The 23,958-nt window shown below is 38.9% G+C and overlaps 1 protein-coding gene and 1 pseudogene across 2 annotated transcripts; both read left to right on the top strand.

Annotated features, from left to right (window-relative positions):
- Nucleotides 1-5,497, top strand: part of LOC119035063 (uncharacterized) — a 19,376-nt pseudogene extending 13,879 nt beyond the window's left edge.
- Nucleotides 5,037-23,028, top strand: CNRIP1 (cannabinoid receptor interacting protein 1). Of its 2 annotated transcripts, XM_053663397.1 has the most exons (4): nucleotides 5,037-5,126; nucleotides 5,251-5,805; nucleotides 7,302-7,452; nucleotides 22,023-23,028. In XM_053663397.1, the coding sequence occupies exons 2-4, from the start codon at nucleotides 5,627-5,629 to the stop codon at nucleotides 22,185-22,187; spliced, it is 495 nt and encodes a 164-aa protein (XP_053519372.1). In that variant the 5' UTR covers nucleotides 5,037-5,126; nucleotides 5,251-5,626; the 3' UTR covers nucleotides 22,188-23,028. The 2 variants fall into 2 exon arrangements, with proteins under 2 accessions (XP_053519372.1, XP_036982217.1); XM_037126322.2 differs by having other exon boundaries at nucleotides 5,056-5,805.
- The last annotated feature ends 930 nt before the right edge of the window (nucleotides 23,029-23,958 follow it).

Below are 23,958 nucleotides of genomic sequence, written 5' to 3' on the forward strand. Positions count from 1 at the left end.
TCCAATTAGTTATAATTTGACTACCCCAGGATTACTGAAGGACTTCAAAGGGAGTGTTGGTGAGGGCTGAGCTAGTCAGTAACAGCTTAAGGAGAAGGCAAGACTTGACTTGGAACTTCATGGATGGAGTAAATACAAACAATTCTGAAGAATTAATGCATTGATTGATTCATTCGATAACTATTGAGCACATACTATTTACTAGGCTCAGTTCTAGGTACTGGGAATAAAGTTGCAAATAGGACAGAATCTCTGCCCTAAAGGTATCCCTGTGCTGATTGGGGGAAACAAAGTACAAGTAGACAAGATGGTGATAAGTGCTCTAAAAAAAGCTAAGTAGGTAACCCGGGCTGGTGTGGTTCAGTGGATTGAGTGCCAGCCTGTGAACCAGAGGGTCACCTGTTCAATTCCCAGTCAGGGCACGTATCTGGGTTGCAGGCCAGGTCCTCAGTACAGGCCTTAGGAGAGACAACCACACAGTGATGTCTTTCTCCCGCTCTTTCTCCTTCCCTTCTCCTCTCTATAAAAATAAGTAAACCCTTTTTTTTAAAAGGTTGAACACAGGGTGGAAAACTTACACCTCTCTACTGAGCATTTGATCATGGGCCAGAATGGAGAGAAAGAACAAGAAATGAAAGAACAAAACGCAGAGGTATAGCATTCCAGGAGTTCATGGGAGGGGATAATGGGAAGTTAGTGTTTCATGGGTGCAGAGCTTGAGTTGAGGGTGATTCTAGGGTTGGTGGTTGGTGGTGACTGAAAAACAGTGATCGTACTTAATGCCATAGAACTACACATTTTAAATGGCTAATTTTATGTTATGAATATTTTACCACAATTTTTTGAAAAGTTTGATATCAATATCAGAAAGAGTAGAAAACCAACTCTATGTAATCTAGTTTTAATTGAATATCTGTTTATATTTGTGGAGAAAAGGTGAGTTCTGCAGAACTGGTTATTCACAGATAGCATCTGTGTCAGGAAACAGTAAGTTTTACTTGGATGCAAATTCCGATGCTACATTGGTCCAGAACAAATGCAGTCTTGAAATGATACTAGAATCACTATCACTGAGCCAAAGTCTGTACCGTGACTGTTCAAGATTATGAATTCACCCTGAAAAGACGAGCAGAAAAACAGGAGGCCTATTGCTTATCACCATGGCTATGAAATCCTTTGGGCCTAGGGTAGGATTTGGATTCTTCAGAATTGGTCCAGTGGGATGGCTTTGTCTTCAAGTCTAGCAAATCAAAAGGGGAAAGGAAGTCCTAATATGAATATACAGTGAGCTAGTTGAGATCTCTGGCGCTAAGAGAATGGAGCCTGGCACATCATAAGTCATTGACACTAATTTAAAAATGAAAATAAGAAATAATGCCTGTACCTGAATGTAGATTGACTGAAGAGGGAAGTAAAGCGTGCTGGATTTGGATTCCATGCATACAGGGGTGGGCAAAAATAAACTTATAGTTGTGAGTAAGCAAAAGAGCTTATTCTTGTATTAGTATTTATTTATCAAACATTATGTTATTTATTTGTATGATTATTACTATTATTATTTTGTATCCTTACTTATGATTTACCTTTTAGGTAATGAAGGCTGGTAATTTCATCTAATTTGCCCACCCCTGTCCATACACACACACACACACACAGACACACAGTGTCCTGTTTCATAACCTGATTACTTTTTGATGTCTGTAATATGAATTTACCATAAAGACCGGGACAGTGAACATGGAATATTGTTAACCCGAATCTCCTGCCAAGCCCACCATTCATTTTGGGCTTAATTTACCAATTTCTGAAGAAATGATGATAATGGTTGCCCCATTGACAATGTTTAAGGTCGTGGATTTGTGGTAGTAACACTAGACTCCTTAAAAACATATCAAGTATATTTTTAAATGAACAAAAATAGCTATAATTTATTGAGCTTATATGTCACTAATACTGTTGTGTATTTTATGTCATCTCATTTGGTTCCATGAGCATTGTTTATGCTCCCACCATCATTGTACAGATGAAAACACTGAGGCCCAGACAGGCTAAGTAGCTTGGCTTGCTCAAGGTCACCCAGCCTGCACTCAGCAGAACTGGGATACAAATACAGATCCATTAGACTCCATACCCAGGTTTGTTACAGATTTGTATCAGTGACGAGAAATTGTCCAGTGACTTTTGCATTTATTAATTCCATTTTAAGAAGCTGCATTTCATTTCTGAAAATGTTATTCCTGACACATGTTGCTTAGCATTAGTAACACCTCATGTTTGACAAGCAATTTTTTAAAACACTTTTCGTTTCTTTGTTTAATTATCACAATGTTGGAAAGGAAGTATTTTAATTCCCATTTTACAATAATTAAAACTGAAGTGCAAAGATTTTAAGTGCTTTGCATAAAGAAACAATTAGTGGCTGATGCAGAATTCAAACCGAAATCATCTTACTCTTCAATACACAGGTGGAATCTAGTTTGGGACAGAGAAAAAGTTGAAAAAAAGTAAAATTCCCAAAAACACTTTAAAATAATTTCAAAAGAATATCACCCTCTTTCCAGTCCCCATCCACCAGAATAACCATTGTCTACTGTGTACCTCTGATGCTTTTCAAAATCATTAATAAAATACATACAAATTTATATGGTTTTAAATTTGTGTTTTTAAATATTATCATGCTATAAATATTACTTGTGATTAGATTATTTACTCTTTGCATTATTCCAGATAGATCTAATTACTTTTCAAGATATGGAAGATTTTCCATATTAACATATTTAAAACAAGGACAGGAATTCAATTTAACAAATATTTATGGAGCACTACTATATACCAGCCTAAGGATATGGCAGTGAACAAAAACCAGACAAAAATGCCTTGCCCTTGGACTTCCACAGTTTACCACCCCAATCTTATCATTAACAGTTTTAGCTATGTGTTTGCCAATACAACATATAACTTATTATTTTAACAAATGCATACATTTTCCAGTATGGGCACATACAAATTTATTTAGCCATTTATTTATTTTTGATATTCAGTTTATGCTTTGTCTTGATTTTTAAAATTCATATTGCAATAAACACCCATATTACACATATCCAATGTAAGAATGTCTTTATTTCCTCTGAAGGATAGGTCTTTTAAAAGTGGGATCATTTACAAAGGGGCTAGGTATGTATATTTTTGAACTTTTAATAAATTCCTCAGATTACTTCTAATAAACAGTTGTAGCAGTTATATTTTTCTACCAGCTTATAATAGTACTGAATTCCCTACATCTTAATTTTAAGTCTTTAAAAGTCTGCCAACTCTGTGTCTCCTCCAAGACCTCACCATGTGTGTCTTCATTTGCTAGTCTTCCTAACTTAAATCCTTTATAATGAAACTAATTATAAATACAGTAAAAAAAACTTTGCCAAGCTGATAGGGCAAAATAGTTTTGATATTACTGATTTAGTTTGCATCCCTCTAGCTCTTATACTAGAGACAGTTGAGCATTTTTACACATGTCTACTGGCATGTGCATTTCAAATTAATAATAACTGCTAATATTAGAGCCAGGCATTGAAATGTGCAACTCTCCTTTATGCTTTACCACAACTCTGTCAGAGAGATAGCATTTGCTTCCGCCACCCATTTTACAGATGAGAAAACTGTATCTAAGAAGTCATGAATCCCAAGGTCACAAAACAGGTGAAGTGGTAGAGTGTGGACTTTGAACAAGTGCGATTGTAGAGCTTCCAGGCTGAACAACTACGCAAACTGCCTCTGCTGCCAGGACCACTTTCAAGCCATTCCCTCCCATCTGACTCCCTCCCTTGGAGTGGGACCAACTTGGTTAAATTAGCAAACACTTGAAGGGCCCCTTTGCAGAAGACGCTATGATAGATGTTATTCAGTGATCTGAAAAAGCAAAGCTTCTGCCCCAAAGTCTTACTGAGGAACCAAAATACATTATATGTAAGGGATATATATGTGTACACATGTATCACTTTTTAAAAAAATATTTTATTTATTTATCTTTAGAGGGGAAGGGAAGGAAAGAGGGAGAGAAACATCAATGTATGGTTGCCCTTCGTGGGTCCCCTGCTGGGAACTGGCCTTCAGGGAACTGGTCTGCAACCCAGGCATGTGCCCTGACTGGGAATTGAACCGCGATTGTTTGGTTCGCAGGCCTGCGCTCAATCCACTGAGCTACACCAGCCAGGGCTGTATCACTTTTTAAAGATAAATACCTTTCACTGTCAGCAACTTGGGTGTGATCAACTAATCCAACCAATCACATAAAATTCTGCTGCTCCACGGAATTTAAAATACTATGCAGAATAGTGTAGGGAATAATGTCAACAGCTCTGGAATGAGAGTTAAAGCTGATTTATTTTTGTACAGTAATGTAGGAAATAAATTACTGTCAATGTCCTCACTAACCCTCTTCTTTATCCTCCAGGTGTGCTCACCCTCCCTGGTACTATCCACCGAGGTAGTGCTGAAGCAGAAGCTCGCTCACTCTCAGCTACCTACAGCCATCCGCAACAGAGCCCTCATACCGCTGGTCTTTCCTTGCTTCTGTCCATTGACTTCTTCCTCGAAGGCTCTCTAATCACACTTAATACGCCAATCTAAACTCTGCGGTGTCCGACCAAGTGCTCTGCCAGTAGTCTTTTACTGAGGATGCCACCTGGCCATTGTCCATCAGCTATGCCTTAAGAGAAGTGCCAGTTGCCTTTTACAGGGTTAATAGTTAATCCATCAAGATCTGTTAAAATGTGTGTCATTCATCACATTGAGACAGGGATATGCATAATGAAAAGACACTCACAAAAAGGTGTAGGTCCTTGAATATTTCTTGTTTTCTTTTTCTTTCCCTTTTTCTTGCTTACATCCCTAATCCAGTGTAGTTTACAGTCCACATTAGAGGGAACTGCGCCTTCACTCAGCCATTTCCCCTATGCGTTGGAAAGACTCCTATTTCCTGAAATTTAAATCACTGGCTAGCGGTTTCCTGCCCCGTGTCTTCCCGTCTCCCCCTCGCCTCTCAGCCTCCTCCTTCCTGCCAGTAGCCCAAGCCACGAACGATGTTGTCCACATCTCTCTGCCGACCGAGATGGCATCCAGATTCCGAGGTCTCGCTTCTTGGTGTAGTGCCGCTGAACCCCAGCACTTACACCCTTCCTCCCAATCCTCCCCGTGGACCGAATCGCGCCGCTCTAGGAGGAGCCTAAATATTCTCTTCTCCTCTGGTTGCAGGGGATTGTGGTGCGTAAACAGGATTAACTCTCTCGCCCCCAGCAGCACCGATCTACGCGCGGCCTGCGGCCGGAGGGAGCCCACTGGTGCTCGGAGGACGCAGCGTTGGGAGCGGGGGATGGGGAGGCTCGGGGCCTCGCAGCCGTCCCTGCTGTGCGCCTCCTCGCCGAGTGGGGCGGGAGGTCACAGCCTCGGGAGCTGCTCCTCAAAAGCCCGTGAGGACTGCCGCGACGGTGCGGGCTACTAACGGCAGCCTCCGCCCGCCTCCTCCTCTCTCTCCCGCGCTCCCCCTCCGCCCATCCTGCTCCAGCCACTGGGTCGCGGCCCGCGCTCTCCTCCGCCCCCCGGAGTCACCGCGCCCGCCCTGAGCCCAGCCATGGGGGACCTGCCCGGCCTGGTGCGCCTCTCCATCGCTTTGCGCATCCAGCCCAACGATGGCCCGGTCTTCTTCAAGGTGGACGGGCAGCGCTTCGGCCAGAACCGCACCATCAAGCTGCTCACCGGCTCCTCCTACAAGGTGGAGGTCAAGATTAAGCCCAGCACGCTGCAGGTCGAGTGAGTGCGGGAGCGCGCTGCGGATGCGTGGTCCCCCTTGGGGTCAGCGCAGAGGATCGAGGCCCCCGGGACGCCCGAGCCTCCCGGCACCCTCTCGGCTCGCGCCGCACCCAGCGGGACCCAGACGTGGGGGGCAAAAGTCAGCTCCTTTTCCCCGGGGTCTCCTCCTCTGTCTTACATTTGTCTTTCCTTTATTCTGGCTTCCTTCCACCCATCGCGGGATGAAATGTTTGAAACAGCCACAGGAAGCCAGGGGTTCAACGTCGTTTTTGTTTGTTTGTTTGTAACTAGTAAATTTTTTCATCCCTTCTGTCCAGCCGTCATTGCGGATGCCCCAGGCGCCCGGGGTGGTGCAGTTTCGGGCAGCTCGCCGGGGTTCGCCCTCCGCAATCCCGGACCTCGGCTCTCTCTCAGGTCCTTGTTTCCCGCCCCGATCTGCCCACGAGGCTGAAGAAGGGAGAAAAGCTGAGGAATGAAGTGTAAAGGCGGGGGCGGGGCGATTACTGGGGCTCCCTGAGGGTGCTTCCCACTCCTCCATTTGCCCTTTCGTGGCTGCGGACCACGGGGGCTGGGAGCGCAGCCACAAGTTAGAGCTCAGCCTTCTCTGCTTAGCCTCGTTTGATGATGGTTTTCCGTGTCTGGTGTTTTTCTCTTTCTCCTGAGTTATCTGTTCAGCCTGGTGATGGTGCCTGGAATTAGCAACATACTTACAACAAAAAGATGCTGGTTTTTTTTTTTTTTAGTTCATTCGTGTCAGGGATTATTCCTCCCCTACCCCACAGTTGATGCACCTAGCAGTGGGGTGGGAGGGTGCAGTAGCTTATGAGGAAGTACCAGGAGGGAAGTGCTTTACCTCTCAGCCTCCACCTAAGCACGATGTGAAGTCCGGCCTGGAAGGAGGAAATAATCAGCATTTATATCATCCACCATACACTGAGCTGGGAGGTGGGCAGGGTGTGCTTTGAATCCACCAGGCACCTTTTACAGCTTAACTGTCCATCTGTCATTGTAAGGCAGTAAACTTGACCTGGCCTCCTAGGCGGCAGGCCATCATGCAAGGACATAGGACCAAACCTGGGATGTGTGGTGCTCCTGGTCCATTCATTTGTCAGGATCCCATACAGCTTTATGAACCCCTTTACCTTCACATTTCCCAGTGTTCTGTGTGTCTCCATGTGATCCAGACGTTTTCTTTCCTTTCTTTCCACGTAACCTCTTCTCTCAAATTACCTATACTTTATGCCATTTTTCTTCAGGGTAGTTCTCTATTTTTCAAGCTAATCTAAGAATAAATTTGTATTAATGACAAAACAATTTTTTTCTAGTTACACTTTCATTTAACCAGTCACATGACTGGTTCCTAAATGTTCAGAACCTTCTATCATGCATAGTGTCTCCTTTAGTCATACCCTGTAGGGTTCTTGCCTAGGGTTGTGGTCAAGACCAGGACCACAAGCTAATTCCTACCAAATGTGCTCAACTCACATCCATTGCAGGAATATTTCCATTGGTGGCGTGGTTGTCCCACTGGAACTGAAGTCAAAAGAGCCTGATGGGGACAGAGTTGTTTATATGGGCACATATGATACAGAAGGTGTGGCCCCAACCAAGAGTGGAGAACGACAGCCCATCCAGATCACCATGCCGGTAAGGCCTGCTCAGGGGCCCAGGGTGTGGTACACGGGCAAATGGGAACCGCAGGAAAGAATCACTCCTTCCCCTTAAGAAAAGTCTAAAATGAAATATTAGGAAGCTATGAAATATTATTTAAATTCATGGTTTCATTCTATTTGTTTATAATATCCCAATGTAACTAAATAATCCATACTTCTCCAAAGGTCAGTTTCATACTAATTTTTATATAAGAACAATTTTAAGGCTCTTTTTACACTTTCTGATGTATTCCATTGATCTGTCTATTCTTATGCCAGTATTGCATTATTTTAAATACATTACTTTTTAATATGTGTTCATATATTTTGGAACTGGCCACCTTACTCAACGTGCTTACTAAAATTTTTCAGTTAGTAATCTTGTGTTTTTCAGACAGAAAGTCATAATCTATATATAACTGTCATTTTCTGATTTTTTTTCCTGGCCTAATTGCACTGGCTAATGTTTCTAGAATACTTTTGAATGCCAGAGGTGATAAAGGATATCCTTGTCTCCACAGTTACACTGTTAGGTACAATGTTAGTTTGAAATATTTATTATGGTAAAACATCTGTTTTTCTAGTTCACTAGAAGATATTTTTTGTAGACTTTTTTTTTAGATTTTTATTTATTTATTTTTAGACAGAAAGGAAGAGAGGGAAAGAAACATCAGTGTGTGTGGTTGCCTCTCACGTAGCCCCCACTGGGGACCTGGCCTACAGCCCAAGCCATGTGCCCTGACTGGGAATCAAACTGACGACCCTTAAGTTTGCAGCCCGTACTCAATCCACTGAGCTACACCAGCTAGGGCAAAGGATATTTTTATAAATTGGATGTATAAAATTTCTTCTAATTCTTTTTCCCTTCTATGGACAATTTATATCCTTTGATATATTAATATAACAATTATATAATACACTTTCAAATGCTAAAATATCTTTATTTTCTAAAATAAGCCCTCCTTAAACATCATGTATTATTTATAATATATTCCTAAATTTAATATGCTCATATTTTATTTAATTTTTTTTAATTTTTATTTTATAAGATTTTAATTTTCTTGGCTTATCAGCAAATATATGATGATTTCCTATATATTAGTTACTGGGGGGAAAAGTGGTAAACAAGGTAGATATCCCTAGCTTTATGGAGTTGATAATCTAGAGGAGCAAAACATAATTTGTACATGGTTATCAATAATGAAGCAAATTATTATTATGTAAAGTGTAGTGGAAAATAATGGTGTTTGTGAAGCACATACGAGGGATCTTATCCTAGTTTAGGATCGTCCTAGTTTGAGGATGGCTTTCTCAAGGAAGAACTAAAGGATGAATAAGGGTTTGGGGAAGAAGGAGCATGTGAGGAAAGAAATGCTACTAAGGTCAAGAGGGTAATGTGTTCTAATGAGTGACAGAAGCCCAACATGGCTGCAGTAGAGAATGAGGCAGAGACTGGCCTATGATAAAACTGGAGAGGTAAGTAGGGGACATGTTACAGGACCTTTGCTTTTAGATTTATCCTAATGCCTATGGGAATTCATTGAAGGTTTTAAAATGGACTTTGATGTAGATTTACACGTAATAAAATGCATCCATTTTAAGTGTATACTTTCACAGGTTTTGAGAAATGGATACTACTGTACAGTCACTGCCCCGGTAAAAATATAGAACATTTCTGTCACCTGAAAAAGCCCTTCATGCTCATTTGTAATCAGTCTCCCAATTCTAGCCCACCCTTAGCTCTTTGTCTTAATAACTTCATCTTAACTTTTTTAGAATTTCATTTAAATAGAATCATATTGTTGTGTCTGACTTCTTTCACTTAGCAATCATTTAAATGGACATCCAGGTTATTTTCACCATTTGGCATTATGAATAAAACTTCTATGAACACTTGAGTGTAAATCATAGTGTGAACACCTTTTCATTTCTTTTGAGTAAATACCTAAGAGGAGAGTTCATGAGTCACATGGTAAGGATACGATTAACTTTATGAGAAATATCCAAACCGTTACCATTTCATAGTTCTACCAGCAATGTATGAGAATTTTCATTGCTTTATATATTTATTATGTATCAGTCTTTTAAATTTTGACATGCAAAAGACCTAGAAGAGCCAAAGAATTTTCTTTCATGATCTATACTGTAGTCTTTAAATCGGGTTGCATACATCTTCCGGCTTTGTTTATTCCAAGTTTTTCTGGCTACTGTAGGCCCTTTGCATTTTTATATAGATTTTAGAATTGTCAGTTTCTCCAAAAATTGGGATATTCATTGGTTTTGCATTATATATGTAGGTTAATTTGAAGACATTTGACACTTTAATATTGAGCTTTCCAACACATAAATATGAAATCTCTATTTACATCTTTTAAATTTATCTATAATATAGTACAGTGTTCCTGTACATATTTTCATATTTTGTTAAATTTATTAGCATTCAGTTTTTTAATACTAAGAATGAATTTAGATGTAGGGTTGTTTTTGTTTGTTTTTTTGTTGTAAACTCCTTTTATCGGGTTAAGGGATTTCCCTTCTATTCTTAGTTTACTAGGAGTTTTTATAGTGAATTTTTTTGTCAAATGTTTTCACGTATGTTTTTATTTGTATTTTGAGGTGATCATATGTTTTTTTCTTTTTTATTCTGTTCTATGGCAAAGTATAGTGTTTTTTTCAGTGTTAAAACAACACTGATGCCAAAATTTAATATCATTAAGTCATGGTGTATTCTCTCTCTATATGACTGGATTTGATTCATAAATATTTTGTTGAAATTTTTTACATCTATGTTTCTTAAGGATATTGATTTGTAGTGTTATTTTCTTGTAATGTCTTTATCTAGTATTGATATCAGGTAATACTGGCTGTATAAAATTGTGTAGAATTGATACTATTCTCCAATATTGGGTAGAATTCACCAATAAAGGGAGGTTTTACTTTGTTTGAAGGTTTTTAGTTATAAATTCAATTTCCTTTGTTGATATTGGGCTACTCAGATTTTATTTCTTGAGTTAATATTTGTAATTTATACTAGATGCCATTCATTTATATCAATTCTGTTGTCAAATTTATTGGCTACAGTTGTTGATAGTAATTCCCCACTGTGCTTTAATGTCTTAGGATCTCCAATGATGTCCACTATTTCATTCTCAATTTTCGTAATTTGCCTTTTAAAATCTGATTAACCTAACTAGATGCTAATTAAATAAGTCCATCTAATCAATAAAATTAGCCATCAATTTTGTTGGACTTATAAAAACCCATCTTTGATTTTGTACATTTCACTACTTCATTGATTTCTGGCGTTATCTTTCTTTCTTTCTTTTTTTACATTGAGAACTTTGAATTATAAGACATATATATGTATAATGTTTATGTATATTTTATGTATATATAAAAATGATCCCTTTGCATATTGTACCATTTTGGTTTTCAGGAGTTTGACTATGAGGCACCTACCTGTGGTTTCTTTGTACCTCTTTTGCTTGGGCTACATTGAGTTCTTTGAATCTGTAAGGTATAGGTTTTTATTTTTTATGAAATTTGGATTAGTTTTAACCATTATTTTGTTTAAAAATTATTCAACTTTATTCTCTTTTCTTCTTGGCATGTAGCACTCCAACCGTACATATGTTTGACAGCTTGGTGTTGCCCCACGAGTTTTGTAGGTCCTGTTTAATTCTCTTCAACTTTCCTTCCTGGTTCTTCAAATTAGGTCATTTCTAGTGGTGTGTCCTCAAGTATGCTAATTATTTTCTTTTGTTATTTCAAGTCTGCTGTTGTGCTTATCTCCTTATTTTTTTCTATCACTTTTTTCAGGTCTAGAATTTTTATTTGTAACTTTTATAGTTTCCATGTCTTGAGATTTACTGAAACCATGTTCCCCTTTACTTCCTTGAGCATATTTATAATTTCTGGTTGTAGTATTGGTCTGGTAAACCCAACACTTGGCTCCATTTAGAGTAACTTACTATGTAATACTTTATTTTTCTTGAATATGGGTCATACTTTCCTGTTTTCTTACAAGCTTGTTAATATTTGATTAGAAACCAAACATTGTAGGTAATATATTACAGACTGTCATTTCTGCTTTATTCATCTGAGGATCATTATCTTTACATATTCGAGCATGCAAAAAACATTCCGGGACTCAAACAACATCTGTCTTGCCAACAGCGTGTAGCAGCTGATGTGTCTATTTAGTTTTTTCAACTTCTAGTTACTAATTTTCTAGCCTAATCCCTTGTGCTGGTGGAGTTTAGCAAGCAGCCAAAGAATTACCATATTTTGCCATGTATTATGCACACCCACATTTTTGGCCCAAACTTCTAGGAAAACAATTTTTTTATTTTAATTTTTTAATTCAATTTTTTATTTATTTATATTTAGAAGTGAAACCCATTATCTTATCCCAGGGTATTACTTTGCATACAGATTTCACTAGTGCTTTCTAAAGTTACACTTTTAACACATAAGCATAAATAAAATATTTAAAAGGGGTTATGTAGATACAGAACTAACACTACCCTTGTATAATGTGCATCCTTATTTTTCCCTCAAAAAGCTGGGCAAAATATTGTGCATTATACACAGCAAAATACAGTAGATGATTTATGCTAAGATTTTTGGATTCATCCACCCTGAAATCCCCCTAAATTTTCATCTTCTCTGCCAGTCCTGAGACCTTTGCCTAGACATTTAAACAAGGAAGGCTCTCACTTAAGTTTGGGGATGCAATCAAAAAAGAGAAAAAAAAGACATTGAATTTACAACACTTATTCAGCATAATGTTCTCTTTCAAGGGTTGACTCTTTACTGGTCTGTCTGCTTCTTCAGTAGGTCCCTCGGCTGCCCCCTTCCCACCAGCCCACACATGAAGTTAGCCAGCAGCTGTGCCAGGGTTGTAGTCAGATTTTGGGTCTCACCACTTCTGCAGCCCTCCTGCTTCCAAGGGTTTTCCTGGAATATTTCCACTGCCCCGCCATTCCCGAACTCTGTCTTCTGCTGCTTCTAGCAGATAAAGCTGTCATTTTCTTCTGCCAGACCTGCAGGGGATTGAGGAGTGCCCTCAGGCCAAAAATCAGAAAAGCAGTCCTTACCTGTGGTGGTTGAGGTCTTTCAAGGTGACTCTCTTCTGGTTTCTGTCCTGCTTTTAGTTACTTTTTTAAAGTTTCAGTTTTTGTTGATATTTTATCAGACTTCACAATTATATGCATAAGGTTCACCCAGCAATTCCACTCCACCACGTCTCCCCAAAAACCTCTCAGTGTTGGAGTTCTTGTTCTGGATACTGCGATAAGATTTGCGTGTTGTTAAAAATCAGTCCAGTGGCAATGCGTAAAATGGGGAAGAGACAGAGAGGTGAGGAAACATTAGGAGGCTTCCACAGACTAAGTTTTGTTGTCAGGTTTGACAGCTTTATAAAACGAATTGGGAGCATTTTCATAGTTTGTGTTCTGAATCCATTTTAATAGTGTTAAGACTTAGCTGTTACTTGAAAGTCTGACGGAATTTCCCCGTAGGAGTCATATCCAAAATAAAGCTGTTTGGAAGAAAAATCTTCAACTTTCAATTTACTCTAGAACTTTTGCTATTAGGGGGCTTTGTTCAGTCCATTTTAGTTGTTTTTCTGACCAAACCATCTATTTCTAGAGTTTTAAAATGCATGTTTGGACCTCTAGGAAACTATTATCAAATCACAGAGCTAATAAAAAGTGGTTGGATAAAAATAAATCTTTTACAGAAAAGAAGCATTCTTCTACTCTTAGTATGTCGAGAATAGCATACGTAAGTAGAGTTGAAAAGAAATATTAACTCGAAGCGGAACTGCAAATACCAAAGTTATCAGAACTTTAATGAAATCCAGAGGGCAGGTGAGCTAACTGAGATGTTCATTCTTTCACTAAACTTGTTCTGAGCACTCAGTCAAGTGCAGAAGAGGCCACCATAAATGAGACTGTACCCTCTCTTCCAAGTGCTTGACTTCCCCTCCTTCTCTCCATCACTGGTATGAACTGGGGACCAGAGTTTAACTTCCTCCATCTACTTCCTGAGGCTGCTACTTCCCTCTCAGTCTCTGGTCTCAGAAGGACCAGGAGGGAACTACTTTTGCTATAGGTATAAACAGAACACAGTGGAAGAAGATTAACTCAAGCATTTGGAAAGGACTTGATTAAAAACTTTTTAATTGGATCTGTAAAGTGAGAATTTGTGCATCATTCTGAATGGCTGAAGTACAAGTTTTTTTTTTAAATGTGAAAATGATTCAGACTTAGTCATGAAAAGAAAGCTTTTGTGACTTACGGGAAGTCTGGATTGCCTGTACAGATATATGCTAAAAGGTTTAAGTTACCCAGATGCTTTGGGGGTATGTTGTGGGGAAAGTCTCTCAGACTCTCTCACGACGGGGTCACAGCAGTGAAGCCTAGGTTCTTACACAGAAGCTCCACGTCTAGGAGAAGCAAGTGATTGACAATTGATTGTTCCAACAGCTTTTAGGATGAGCACCAGCCGTGCATTTGTACCCTATCTGTGATAGAGTTAGTCTATGGAAAACAACTGAAATTAGAGATTCCTTTATCAAGTCAGCAACTCTAAAGTTAAATTCCAATTTCATCCTAGTAGTTAAAGCCTTCCATAGCCTTTTACCTTACTTTAATTTTACTATACTTTACCTTACTATAATTTTTAGCACCAATGTTTCAAAGTTTCACTATTATAATTTACAGGCACAACCACATTTTCATAGGTAACAAGGAAGTCTTGGGATGTCCAAGTAAATCCAATCAAGTTGGTGAATCAAGGGAAGCTGAATTAACTACATCGGAGAAATTTCTTATGAATCTAAAGTTTATGATACATAATACTTTAACATACATATTTTTTAAAAATTTAAATCATCGGATAAATGATGCTGAGATAATTGGCTCTTTGGGAGAAACGTCACCGTTGTTCTTTCCTGACATTATACTCCAAAATTTCCAGATGGATCAAGGGATGATCTGTAAAAAGCCAGCTTAAAAAAATTGAAATAAAAATAATCTAAACCTAAAAGAAATGGAAGAAATCCAAAGGTCAAAATTAAAAGCTTTGATTATATACAAGGTAAATTTTTTCTGTCAAACATCATAAACAAAGGAAAATTACATTTTCATTAAAAAGTGGTTTAAATTAAACGGCAAATAACAATTGGAGAAAAGAATTGTTTGTCACGTGGATGGTCTCCTAAACTACCTTGCCTTGATTTGGTACCGCCCATGCAGACGCTGCTGTTGCCCTTGGTAACTCTCCTCTCCGCAGCCCTTTGCTGCCACTGAAGCTCAAGTCAGGAAGTAGTTAAATGCCACCTGACTCAGGCCTGTGACAGTGATCTCTGTTCAAATAATTCCGCAGCCTCTGGTACTAGGAGTAAATAAAGTGATACCTCAGCTCTAAAAGCTCTGAACTCCCACATCAAAAAGCGATGTTGACTTGTGTTTTAACATGACTAATTCCCCACTTCTCCCAAGGAGAGAGTCCAAGTGGAGATTCTGTCTGCACAGATCATCATAATCGTCCCCTTCAGTTGGCCGTCTTCAGTGGGAGACTGGTGAGAGGGGAGGGGAGTACGGCAGGGAGGCGTCTGAGCTTGTCTTGAGGCTGTGTGTGCGGAAGGGGGCAATCTTGCCTGTGTACACACAAATAATAAAAGTCGTTCCCCATGTCAGCCCTGTCTTGTCATTTGGCAAGATCTCTAACTTAATATCCAAAGAATTATTAGAAACCCATAAAAAATGTAGCCATAGAATGTGGGAAATAGAGAAATAATTTTTTAAGTAAATGGAAAAATAATTTAAAAACTAAATGGACAATTTACAAAAGAAGTACAAATGTGGAAAATGGCTTAATTTAACTGTGATTTAAAAATACAAAAAAAATGTAATTGAAAAGTAACCAAATAAAAAAAAATAAAAATAAAAATACACATAACTGAGTTTAATGTCAAGTGCAATGTCAAGTTTTACCTACAAAATAGATGAAATATTTAAAATACCAATTTTTTTAGTGCTGGTATTTTCTTTATGAAATACAGCGATTTTTACAAATCAATATTGTACTCTGCAAGCATTCTAAATTCACATATGAATTCTAGCAGCTTTTTGTTAGATTGCTTACTATTTTCTCCAAGCATAGTTGTATATATCGAATAGAGGAGATACCTTGGCTTCCCTTGTTTCCCCTCTTGCTTTAGGTTGGAGGTTGGGGTCTCCAATACAGTGCTGAACAGGAGTAGAAGGAGCTGATAACCTTGCCTTTTTCTTTAATTTTACAAGGAAAGGACAGTCTCTTACCATTAAGGATGATGTTAACTATAGGGTTGTATTTTTTTAATCAATGCTCTTTAATCAGATTGAAAAAATTTCCTTCTATTCCTAGTTTGCTAAAAGTTTCCATCATGAATGAATGTTGAATTGCCAGATACTCTTTCTGCATGTATTGATATGATTATATGGGTTTTCTCCTTTATTTTGTTAATTTGATGAATTACATGGATTTTCAAATATTGAACCATCCTTGAGTTCCAAGGATAACTCTCTCTTGATGGGATGTACTGTCTTTATTATATATTGCTGGATTTGATTTACCAACATCTCAAACAAATGAAAACGATAAGCAAATTTTATGCATAAGTCCATGAGGAATTTCCATCTATAATTTCCCTTTACTTGTGACATCTTAGTCAGGTTTTGGTACTAGGCTAACGTTGCCTTCATAAAATAAATTGAAAATGGTTCTTTACTCTGTTGTCTGAAAGAATTTGTGTATATTTTTCTTTTCAACCTCTGAATTTATCAATGAAGCCAATTGGGCCTGAAGTTTTTTTTCTGGGAAGATTTTTAATGACAAATTCAATTTCTTCAGTAGATAAAGAAATCTACTAAATCTAAGATCTATTGATAGTTTGTATTTTTCAATTTGTCTTTTTCACTAAATATATGGGTGTAAGGTTGTTCCTAATTCAAGGTCTATGGGATCTACAGTGATGGTGCCCCTTATTTCTGACCTTGGCAATTTGTTTTATTTTTTCTCAGTTTTGTTACAAAATTATCCATTTTGAAGGCATTTTCAAAAAACAGATTTTAGTTTTGCTGACTTTTCTTTATAATTTTCCCTATAGTTTTTCTTTGTAGTTTCCCCTTTTCTATTGTATTGACATGCTCCTTATTGCCTTCCTTCTTCTTACCACTGGAGTGGCTGCACTTAGAAGGTCAACAGCATGGCCACCTGCTGCAGGGGATGTAGAGCAACGGAAACTCGAATTGCCGGCAGGGATGTAAAATGGCACAGTTACCTAGGAAAAGTTGGACGGTTTCTTACAAAGTCAGAGATGCTTTATAAGACCCAGAACTTGTAGCCCTGTGTATTCAGCTAAGAGAAATAAAACATGTATTTCATAACAACACTTGAAGTATTACAGTAGTAGAGGGCTGTGGAATCTAGTGGGACTTAACGGGTCATGCCACACTAAAGTCACAGATGCTTATTTATACTGAATTTGTATAGCAATGAAGTAACACCGCATTTTTTAATACAATAAGCTTGTTCTGTGCTCCCAAGCCAATGGATTTCTGAATGACTTTAGTATTGGTGAATACCACATATCTCCAGTGGAGGTGGGTGGCATGGTGAATACAGGGAAGTACTCCGGGGTTCTAGGCCAACAGGTAGTAAGACACAGAAACTGTTTAAAACAAGCTCTTCAGATTACTATTTATTACCAGGGTCAACAACTGTGTCTTCTACCCTTGGCATCTGATGGCTTCTCTTTCACATTAGTTGTGAAATAAAAATGTACCAGGGCTTGCAGCTCGTAAGGACACTGTAGCAGCTGTCCAGGTGTGTAGTAGAGTGTTATTTTCAGAACAAAATAGACTGAGTGGTTTAAACAACAAACACTTATTTATCATAGTTCTGAAGGCTGGAAGTCTAAGGTCAAGGTGCCAGCAGATCTGGTGTGTGGTGAGAACATGCTTCCCCATTCACAGACGGCTGCTTTCTTGCTGTGTCCTCACATGAAGGAGAGCAGAGAGAGAGAGAGAGAGAGAGGGATTAATTCTGTTCATGAGGGCTCCACTCTTGTGACCTCTGAAAGGCCCCACCTCCAAATACCACACATTGAGGATTGAGGGTTGAATATTGGAAGAATTCAAACATTCAGTCCATAGCAGAGTCGCAAAGCATCCAACAGGCGACAATCCATGTGTGTTCTCACTCAAGGAGAAAAGAGAAAACACCAATTATCAACTCTTAGTCTTTTGCTTATGTAAACAGTTTGGAACAGTGATGACAGTTCCTAGATAGGAACTAGGAAACCCAGGTTCTTGACCTGCCCCTGTCCTTAGCTGGCTTCCTACTCTGAACCAAGGGCAAGTCACTTGGCCTCTCTGAATCTTAGTAAAATGGAGATGTTAAAATCGGTCACAAGACCAATGTGGAATGACATATGAGAAAGTGTTATATAAAACAGATAGTACTATACAAATGCACAAAATTATACCTGCATAAACTGCATCACCCATGCAGCCTGCCTGAGTAAACTCTCCTTGGAAAGCACAGATGGGCTGGGAGTGAGTAAAGAGCCTATGTAATTGCTTCTGTTCTTCAAGAATATCGGCTTTTAAGATTCCATCTGTTCTTAGCCAGAGGAGAAGAAATTCTGAGCTAGGTAGTGAGATGCACAGAAAAGAGAACTCCAGGAGAAAGAATAGGAAGAAATGAGGCTACTGGGAAGTGAAAACAACCGAGGCATGGTAAGGAGGAAAATACATGCATAGTTAGTCCAGTTAAGTTTACTACACCATGCCCTTGGACTCAGCATTCGTAAAGGGGAAATAAAACCAAAACACGAGGTACTTCGTATGCCATTTGTTAAGCTGTGAGTATTGCTGTCAGCAGGTTCCTATTTTGGTCTCTTGCGTTACTGAGAATTCTTAGGCTGAGACTTTCTTAGTTTTAAGGTTATTCAGACATAAGTTTTTTCTTACCTATGTTCATAATTACCCTAGTTTGTTTCTGTTTTTTTTTTTTTATTATAACCAACTTTAGTCTGTTTCCACCAAAGTCCTCAGCATTGTTTCTCCTACTTACCTAGCACGATTTCAGGTTCCTTCCCTCAAAAGATTAGCTAGTGTTTGTAAAATATTTTTACAACTCAATTTAATCAGATTACGCTTAAAATGTGTAATGCCCCATGCTGGTCAATAATAATAAGTAATACTAAACCCTCTTTAAAGATCTTGGTGATTTCTAAAATGAGACTTAATTCTACTCTTACTAATTATACTCTGTTGTACACAAACTTAAAATTTTCATTAGCATATATGTGAAAATCCATAGGATTTGAGGAATATATATGTTAAATTTTCAGAGATGAAATCCATTTCACCATTTAAAATGTTCTTTCTGATTATAAAAGTACATATTGATTGTAAAAAATATCTGAGTAAAACAGATAGAAGATGACTCAGTTTCTTTACTTAGAAACTCTATTATTATTTTTTCATTTTTCCTATTGCCTTATTTTATGAATTTGAGCTCATACTATATATAAACTCTTCTTATCCATCTTTTTCTTGTTAGCATTATTCTCATCACTTTCTCTCATCATTAAAAACCCTAAATGCTCATTTAATGGATATATGGAGGAGGTGGCAAAAATAGGTTTACAGTTGTTCACATGGAAAATAATATATAATTAATAAATAATAAGACAAAAATAAACTCTGTGTTTCACATACTCCCAACTGTAAACCTACTTTTGCCTCACCCTGTATAAATCCATCCTATGAATATTTCACATTCTCATAATGTTTTCTTATAGTTGGTTGCTTAGCTTCTGGTATTTAGAAATTTTTTCCAAGTCAATAGGTAAATAAGATCTCAGTGAAAGTATATTGCGTTAATGAATAATAATAGTACTTTTGAATATCTTCATATATTAGCCATTTTTTCTTTTTAATGATCTGTGTTCTAGTTTTATCCAAATGAGCTTAGTAATTCTTATTAATTAATTCATATAATCTTTTATATTAAGGATATTAACAATTTGGTAGTATGTGTAAATACTCACAGTTTGGCTTAACATGTTTTTTCTGATTATTAAAGTAAAAATCACTTATTAAATTTTGAAAATACAAATGGGTACATAGAAGAAAATAAAACTTAATCCATCAGTATTTCCAGCATTAACGTTTATAATTTTAATTGAATTAATACTATATATTTTTATTGGTACTCTGCTTGGTTCAGATAACAATATAAAACATTAGAAAAAGTTTATTAAATATTTACATTTTAAAATGCTACATAGTATTTTATTTTATAGATTTGCCATAATTAATGTCTTTTTTAATTAATTTTATTTAGTTATTTTTCTTAATGTCTTAAATATGGACATTTGGTGTTCAATTTTTTACTACTCTAAATTCTGTGATATTCTTAAGAAAAAGTGTAGGTGGAATTGCTGAACCCAAGTATAGTCACACCTTTCACTTGGTATAAATTACTAAAAGACTATAATTAAGTTCCCATTGGCAATATTTGTGATAACTGTTTCCTTGTAGCTTATTAAAGAGCAATATTTTTATTTTTAATCAACTTCGAGGTACAGTTTACATATAATAAAAATAAGCATTTTAAGCCCACTGATTAGTGAGTTTTGACAAACATACACATACTCCTAAAACCACCCAAACATTTTCCTCATCTTAAAAAGTTTCTTATTGTGCATTTTCATCAGTCACCGTCCTTTCCTCCCACCTGAGGTCCTGGGTAACCACAGATGTTCCCTGTCAGCATAGATTATATTCTGTCACTACAGATTATGTATTCTTTGGGGTCTGGATTCTTTTGCTCAGCATGTCTTTGCAATCCAGAGCCAGCCTTGTTGCTGCCTGAATCAGTATGCTCCTTTTTACTGTTGAGTAAAATGCCATTTTATACACATACCAAATCCTGTCTATCATCAGGTGAATGCTGAAACATTTGGGCTGATCCCAAGCTGAGGCTGTGAGGTGTGAAAAGCTGCTATAAAATTGTACAGGTCTTTAAGCCACGACTCTCTAAACAGAGATACTTCACTTCCATATCTGGGGGTAGATCTGTGGACTGTAGGCACATCATCCACTCCTTCAAGTCAAGCAAATTTCCCAAAGGAAAGCCAAATCTTGTTTTCGGAATTAAATTAGCAGGATGAGGCAATGGAGCAGGATATAATGTTGAGAGCATCTTGGAAGGCTGTCTGGGAGCACCTGACCACCCTCCTCCCGTAGCAGCCACAGGCAGAAGGCGCTTACTTCTCACTGCCCTTCCTGTTTATGTCTTCTGGCTCCTGACAAGTCTAAGAATCCTGCCAAGTCAGTCCCCGTCCCCTCCCATGACAGGGAAGGATCTGAGGAGAAAATAACGACAAGCATCACGCTGTTTAATGCCAGCTCCCCTAAATAGCTCCAGGAGGTGGTAGCCGGGTCAGGCTACCCCACAGCCACTTGAGCACTTGCCCAGTGGCCTCGAGGGTATTCTGTGCCCTCTTCTCAGCTCCATGGGAATTGCTCGCTTGTAGTTCAGAAGACCTCTGTGCACCTATTTGCAGGGCCTACCTTCTGGAAGTAGCGTGCAGACTTCTTGAGAGTAAGACTCACGCCTTATACAAATTTTTTTATGTGCAAGACACCTACAAGGCACTCAGATGTGGTTCTGGGTGTGGAGTGATCAAAGCCTGAGGTATGGGTATGGATTTTGAGTTATAAACACTCGGTAATATTCAAAAGTAAAAGTAGGGTCTTTAACAATCAAATGTTTCCAATAAAATTTTCCCTGGAATTGAAATTGATGATGGAGGGGGAAATTGTAGCTTATCTTGTACTTAAGTTATTTTGTACAGCTGGCTTTTGAAACAGAAACCAAAAGACAGCTATTAAACAGTATTCCCTCTCCCTTCCCAGTCCCCATTTCTGTGGTAAATTCTAAAATTCTGAGATTCTGCCCTGATTAGTGTGGTTCAGTGGGTTGGGTGTCCTTCGGAAAATCAAAAGGTCACTGGTTCAATTCCCAGTAAGGGTGTAGGCCTGTGTTGCAGGCCAGGTCCCTGGTCGGGGGAGTGTGAAGGGCAACTGATAGATGTTTCTGTCCTTGTCTTTCTCTCTCATTTCCCCTTCTCTCTAAAAATAAATAAATAAAATCTTTGAAAAGAATAAAAAATAAATAAATAAATAAAATTCTGAGATTCTAAGGTGGTTCCCAGAAATTAAATTTGGAAAACAGATACATCTGGGGAGTTCTTGTTATTAAAGACAATACGATAGCAAATGCCACTCATACAGTGGGAATAAGATTTCATAAAGACATTTTCAGGGAAATGACTCCCATAATAAAGGAAGATAGTTCATTAAAGTAAAGATCTAAGCTCCGCCGACCCAAAGAGCCTTGACTGATTATCCCAGTGATGTCGGACCTCACCGATGTTAACTCTTGTCTATTGCTCTGGGCAGAATGAAGTTCTCACCGGGTGCGTTTCTCTTCCCTCAGTTCACTGACATCGGGACCTTCGAGACAGTGTGGCAAGTCAAGTTCTACAATTACCATAAGCGAGACCATTGCCAGTGGGGAAGCCCCTTCTCTGTCATTGAGTATGAATGCAAGCCCAACGAGACACGCAGTCTCATGTGGGTGAACAAGGAGTCCTTCCTCTGAAGATGGCTCCTTCGGATGTTGCTGGACAATCTCTCCAGAAATCTACTTTTAGGTAAACCCAGCAGGAGCCTTCACCAAGGCTCACCACACCATTGCTGTTTTCCGTTGGGTGCCAATGACCTACCAGCCCCGGTTATCTTGAAAGTGTAATTCCCCTCTGATGCAATGTCCCCAACAAAAGAATATGGTGTTCCGTGCCCGAGAAGCTCCCTTTCTGTACTCTGTGTTGGTGTTACTGCATCCAGCTGTTCTCGGTCACGCCATTGGCCGCTTGTGAGGACCTCCGTGGAATTGACAGGCGTACCCCACCCTTAACTGTTTCACTGAATGACCGTGGTGTTTTGTTTCTAAATTGAGTGATTTCCCTTTTTTTTGTTAAGTGTTAAATAAAAAATAACAATGTGTGTGGGTTCTCTCCCAAGGGTAATATGGTAACATGCAACCTGCAATGTTTTGCAGCTCTGGAAGCAGGCTTTGTGAAAATGTAATACAAACAGCAGTGAATGTGATCAGATGTGCTTCCTTTAAGCAGCCCAGCTTTTCCAGGGAAGGATGACGACAAAACAAAAGGAGAAATAGTTAACGAGTATTTATAATGTATTAAAACTCTTTCAAGTAAGTCAAGGTATTGTGCTGTGACCTGGTGGAAATGGGGGAAAGCGTGGGTGTGGACCACACTGCCAGACAGGGTGACAGGAGTTACAGGGTGGTCTCTTCCACTCTGCTGTGCAAGCTCACACATTGATGGCATCCCCGTACCCCCCTTCACTTGAACTTTGTAAAACCGTGTATGGAACTGTAATCAACTTTTGATATTTCGTAATAAAGGTATTGAAAATCATACTCTGACTTGACTTCTTAATTTGGGCCATACCTATTCAGCAGGTGGACCTCTGATCCCAGCCAGCTCCTCTCGGATCCTCATCTGCACTGCAAAGTCAGGGGTGGACCTGGACCGGAGTTAGCACTTGCTCATAGACCAGCACTGACAATCGCCAGGAGTGCTCCAGCCTGCTCAGACCCGGCTGGAATGGGCGCAGGCACTTAATGGATAATCAAAAAGCACTTGTCCCTGTCCTCTCTCCATTCTTCCGTGATGCCCACCTCCTCACCAGCAGGCTATTTTGCCGAGCGGATTGAGGCCATGGTGCTGTAATAGTATGTGTACACCAGGGTGGACACCTCCTCACCTGCTACCGGGGCATTGCCAGGCACCTGGTACAAAGCCCACCCTCCGTGAAGCTTGAGGATGAATTCCTAAGAACACAAGAAATGTCCTTGTGAAAAGTAACAAACATCCTATTGTGTTGGGAAAAGTTAGTTGGGGATTTATTTTTTGCTACCTGCAAATAAACACTTCATGTAAGAATATTCAAGGCTAATAGGAGTAATACAAAGAGTCCGTTTACTGCAGACCTGAGTTTGGAAGGCTGGCACTGAAGCCCTTTCCACCTTTGCTGCCTACCTGCAGTGAGGCGGCGCTGCCAGCAGGGCACAGCACTGCCCTGGGTTTGGGCTAGTCAGGAGCGAGGTTAGGAGAGCAGCGTAAACTCGGTGCTCTTGGTTTTCCAAAAAAATAGTGCCTATTACATCTGCTGATAAATGTAAGCATTAACCCATTTCTACTTATGATTATTTTAAAAACCAACCCTCAATTATTTAAGCAGACACTGAGGTATTTAAAACAATGTATTTACTACAAATGGCCGCTTAAGTTTTCTCCCCGCACATCCAATAGAAAGGCAGTGATTAGAAGGTAGGGAAATATGAA

This window comes from Artibeus jamaicensis, unplaced genomic scaffold (genome assembly GCF_021234435.1).
Source record: "Artibeus jamaicensis isolate MK-2021 breed Jamaican fruit bat unplaced genomic scaffold, CSHL_Jam_final contig_3174, whole genome shotgun sequence".
Lineage (NCBI taxonomy): Eukaryota > Metazoa > Chordata > Mammalia > Chiroptera > Phyllostomidae > Artibeus > Artibeus jamaicensis.

Excerpts from the sequence above, each read along its gene's own strand:
- CNRIP1 (XM_053663397.1), top strand. The coding sequence starts at position 5,627 with ATGGGGGACCTGCCCGGCCTGGTGCGCCTCTCCATCGCTTTGCGCATC. Across the intron at positions 5,806-7,301 it reads CCCAGCACGCTGCAGGTCGA|GAATATTTCCATTGGTGGCG; the intron begins GTGAGTGCGGGA and ends CATCCATTGCAG. Across the intron at positions 7,453-22,022 it reads CCATCCAGATCACCATGCCG|TTCACTGACATCGGGACCTT; the intron begins GTAAGGCCTGCT and ends CTCTTCCCTCAG.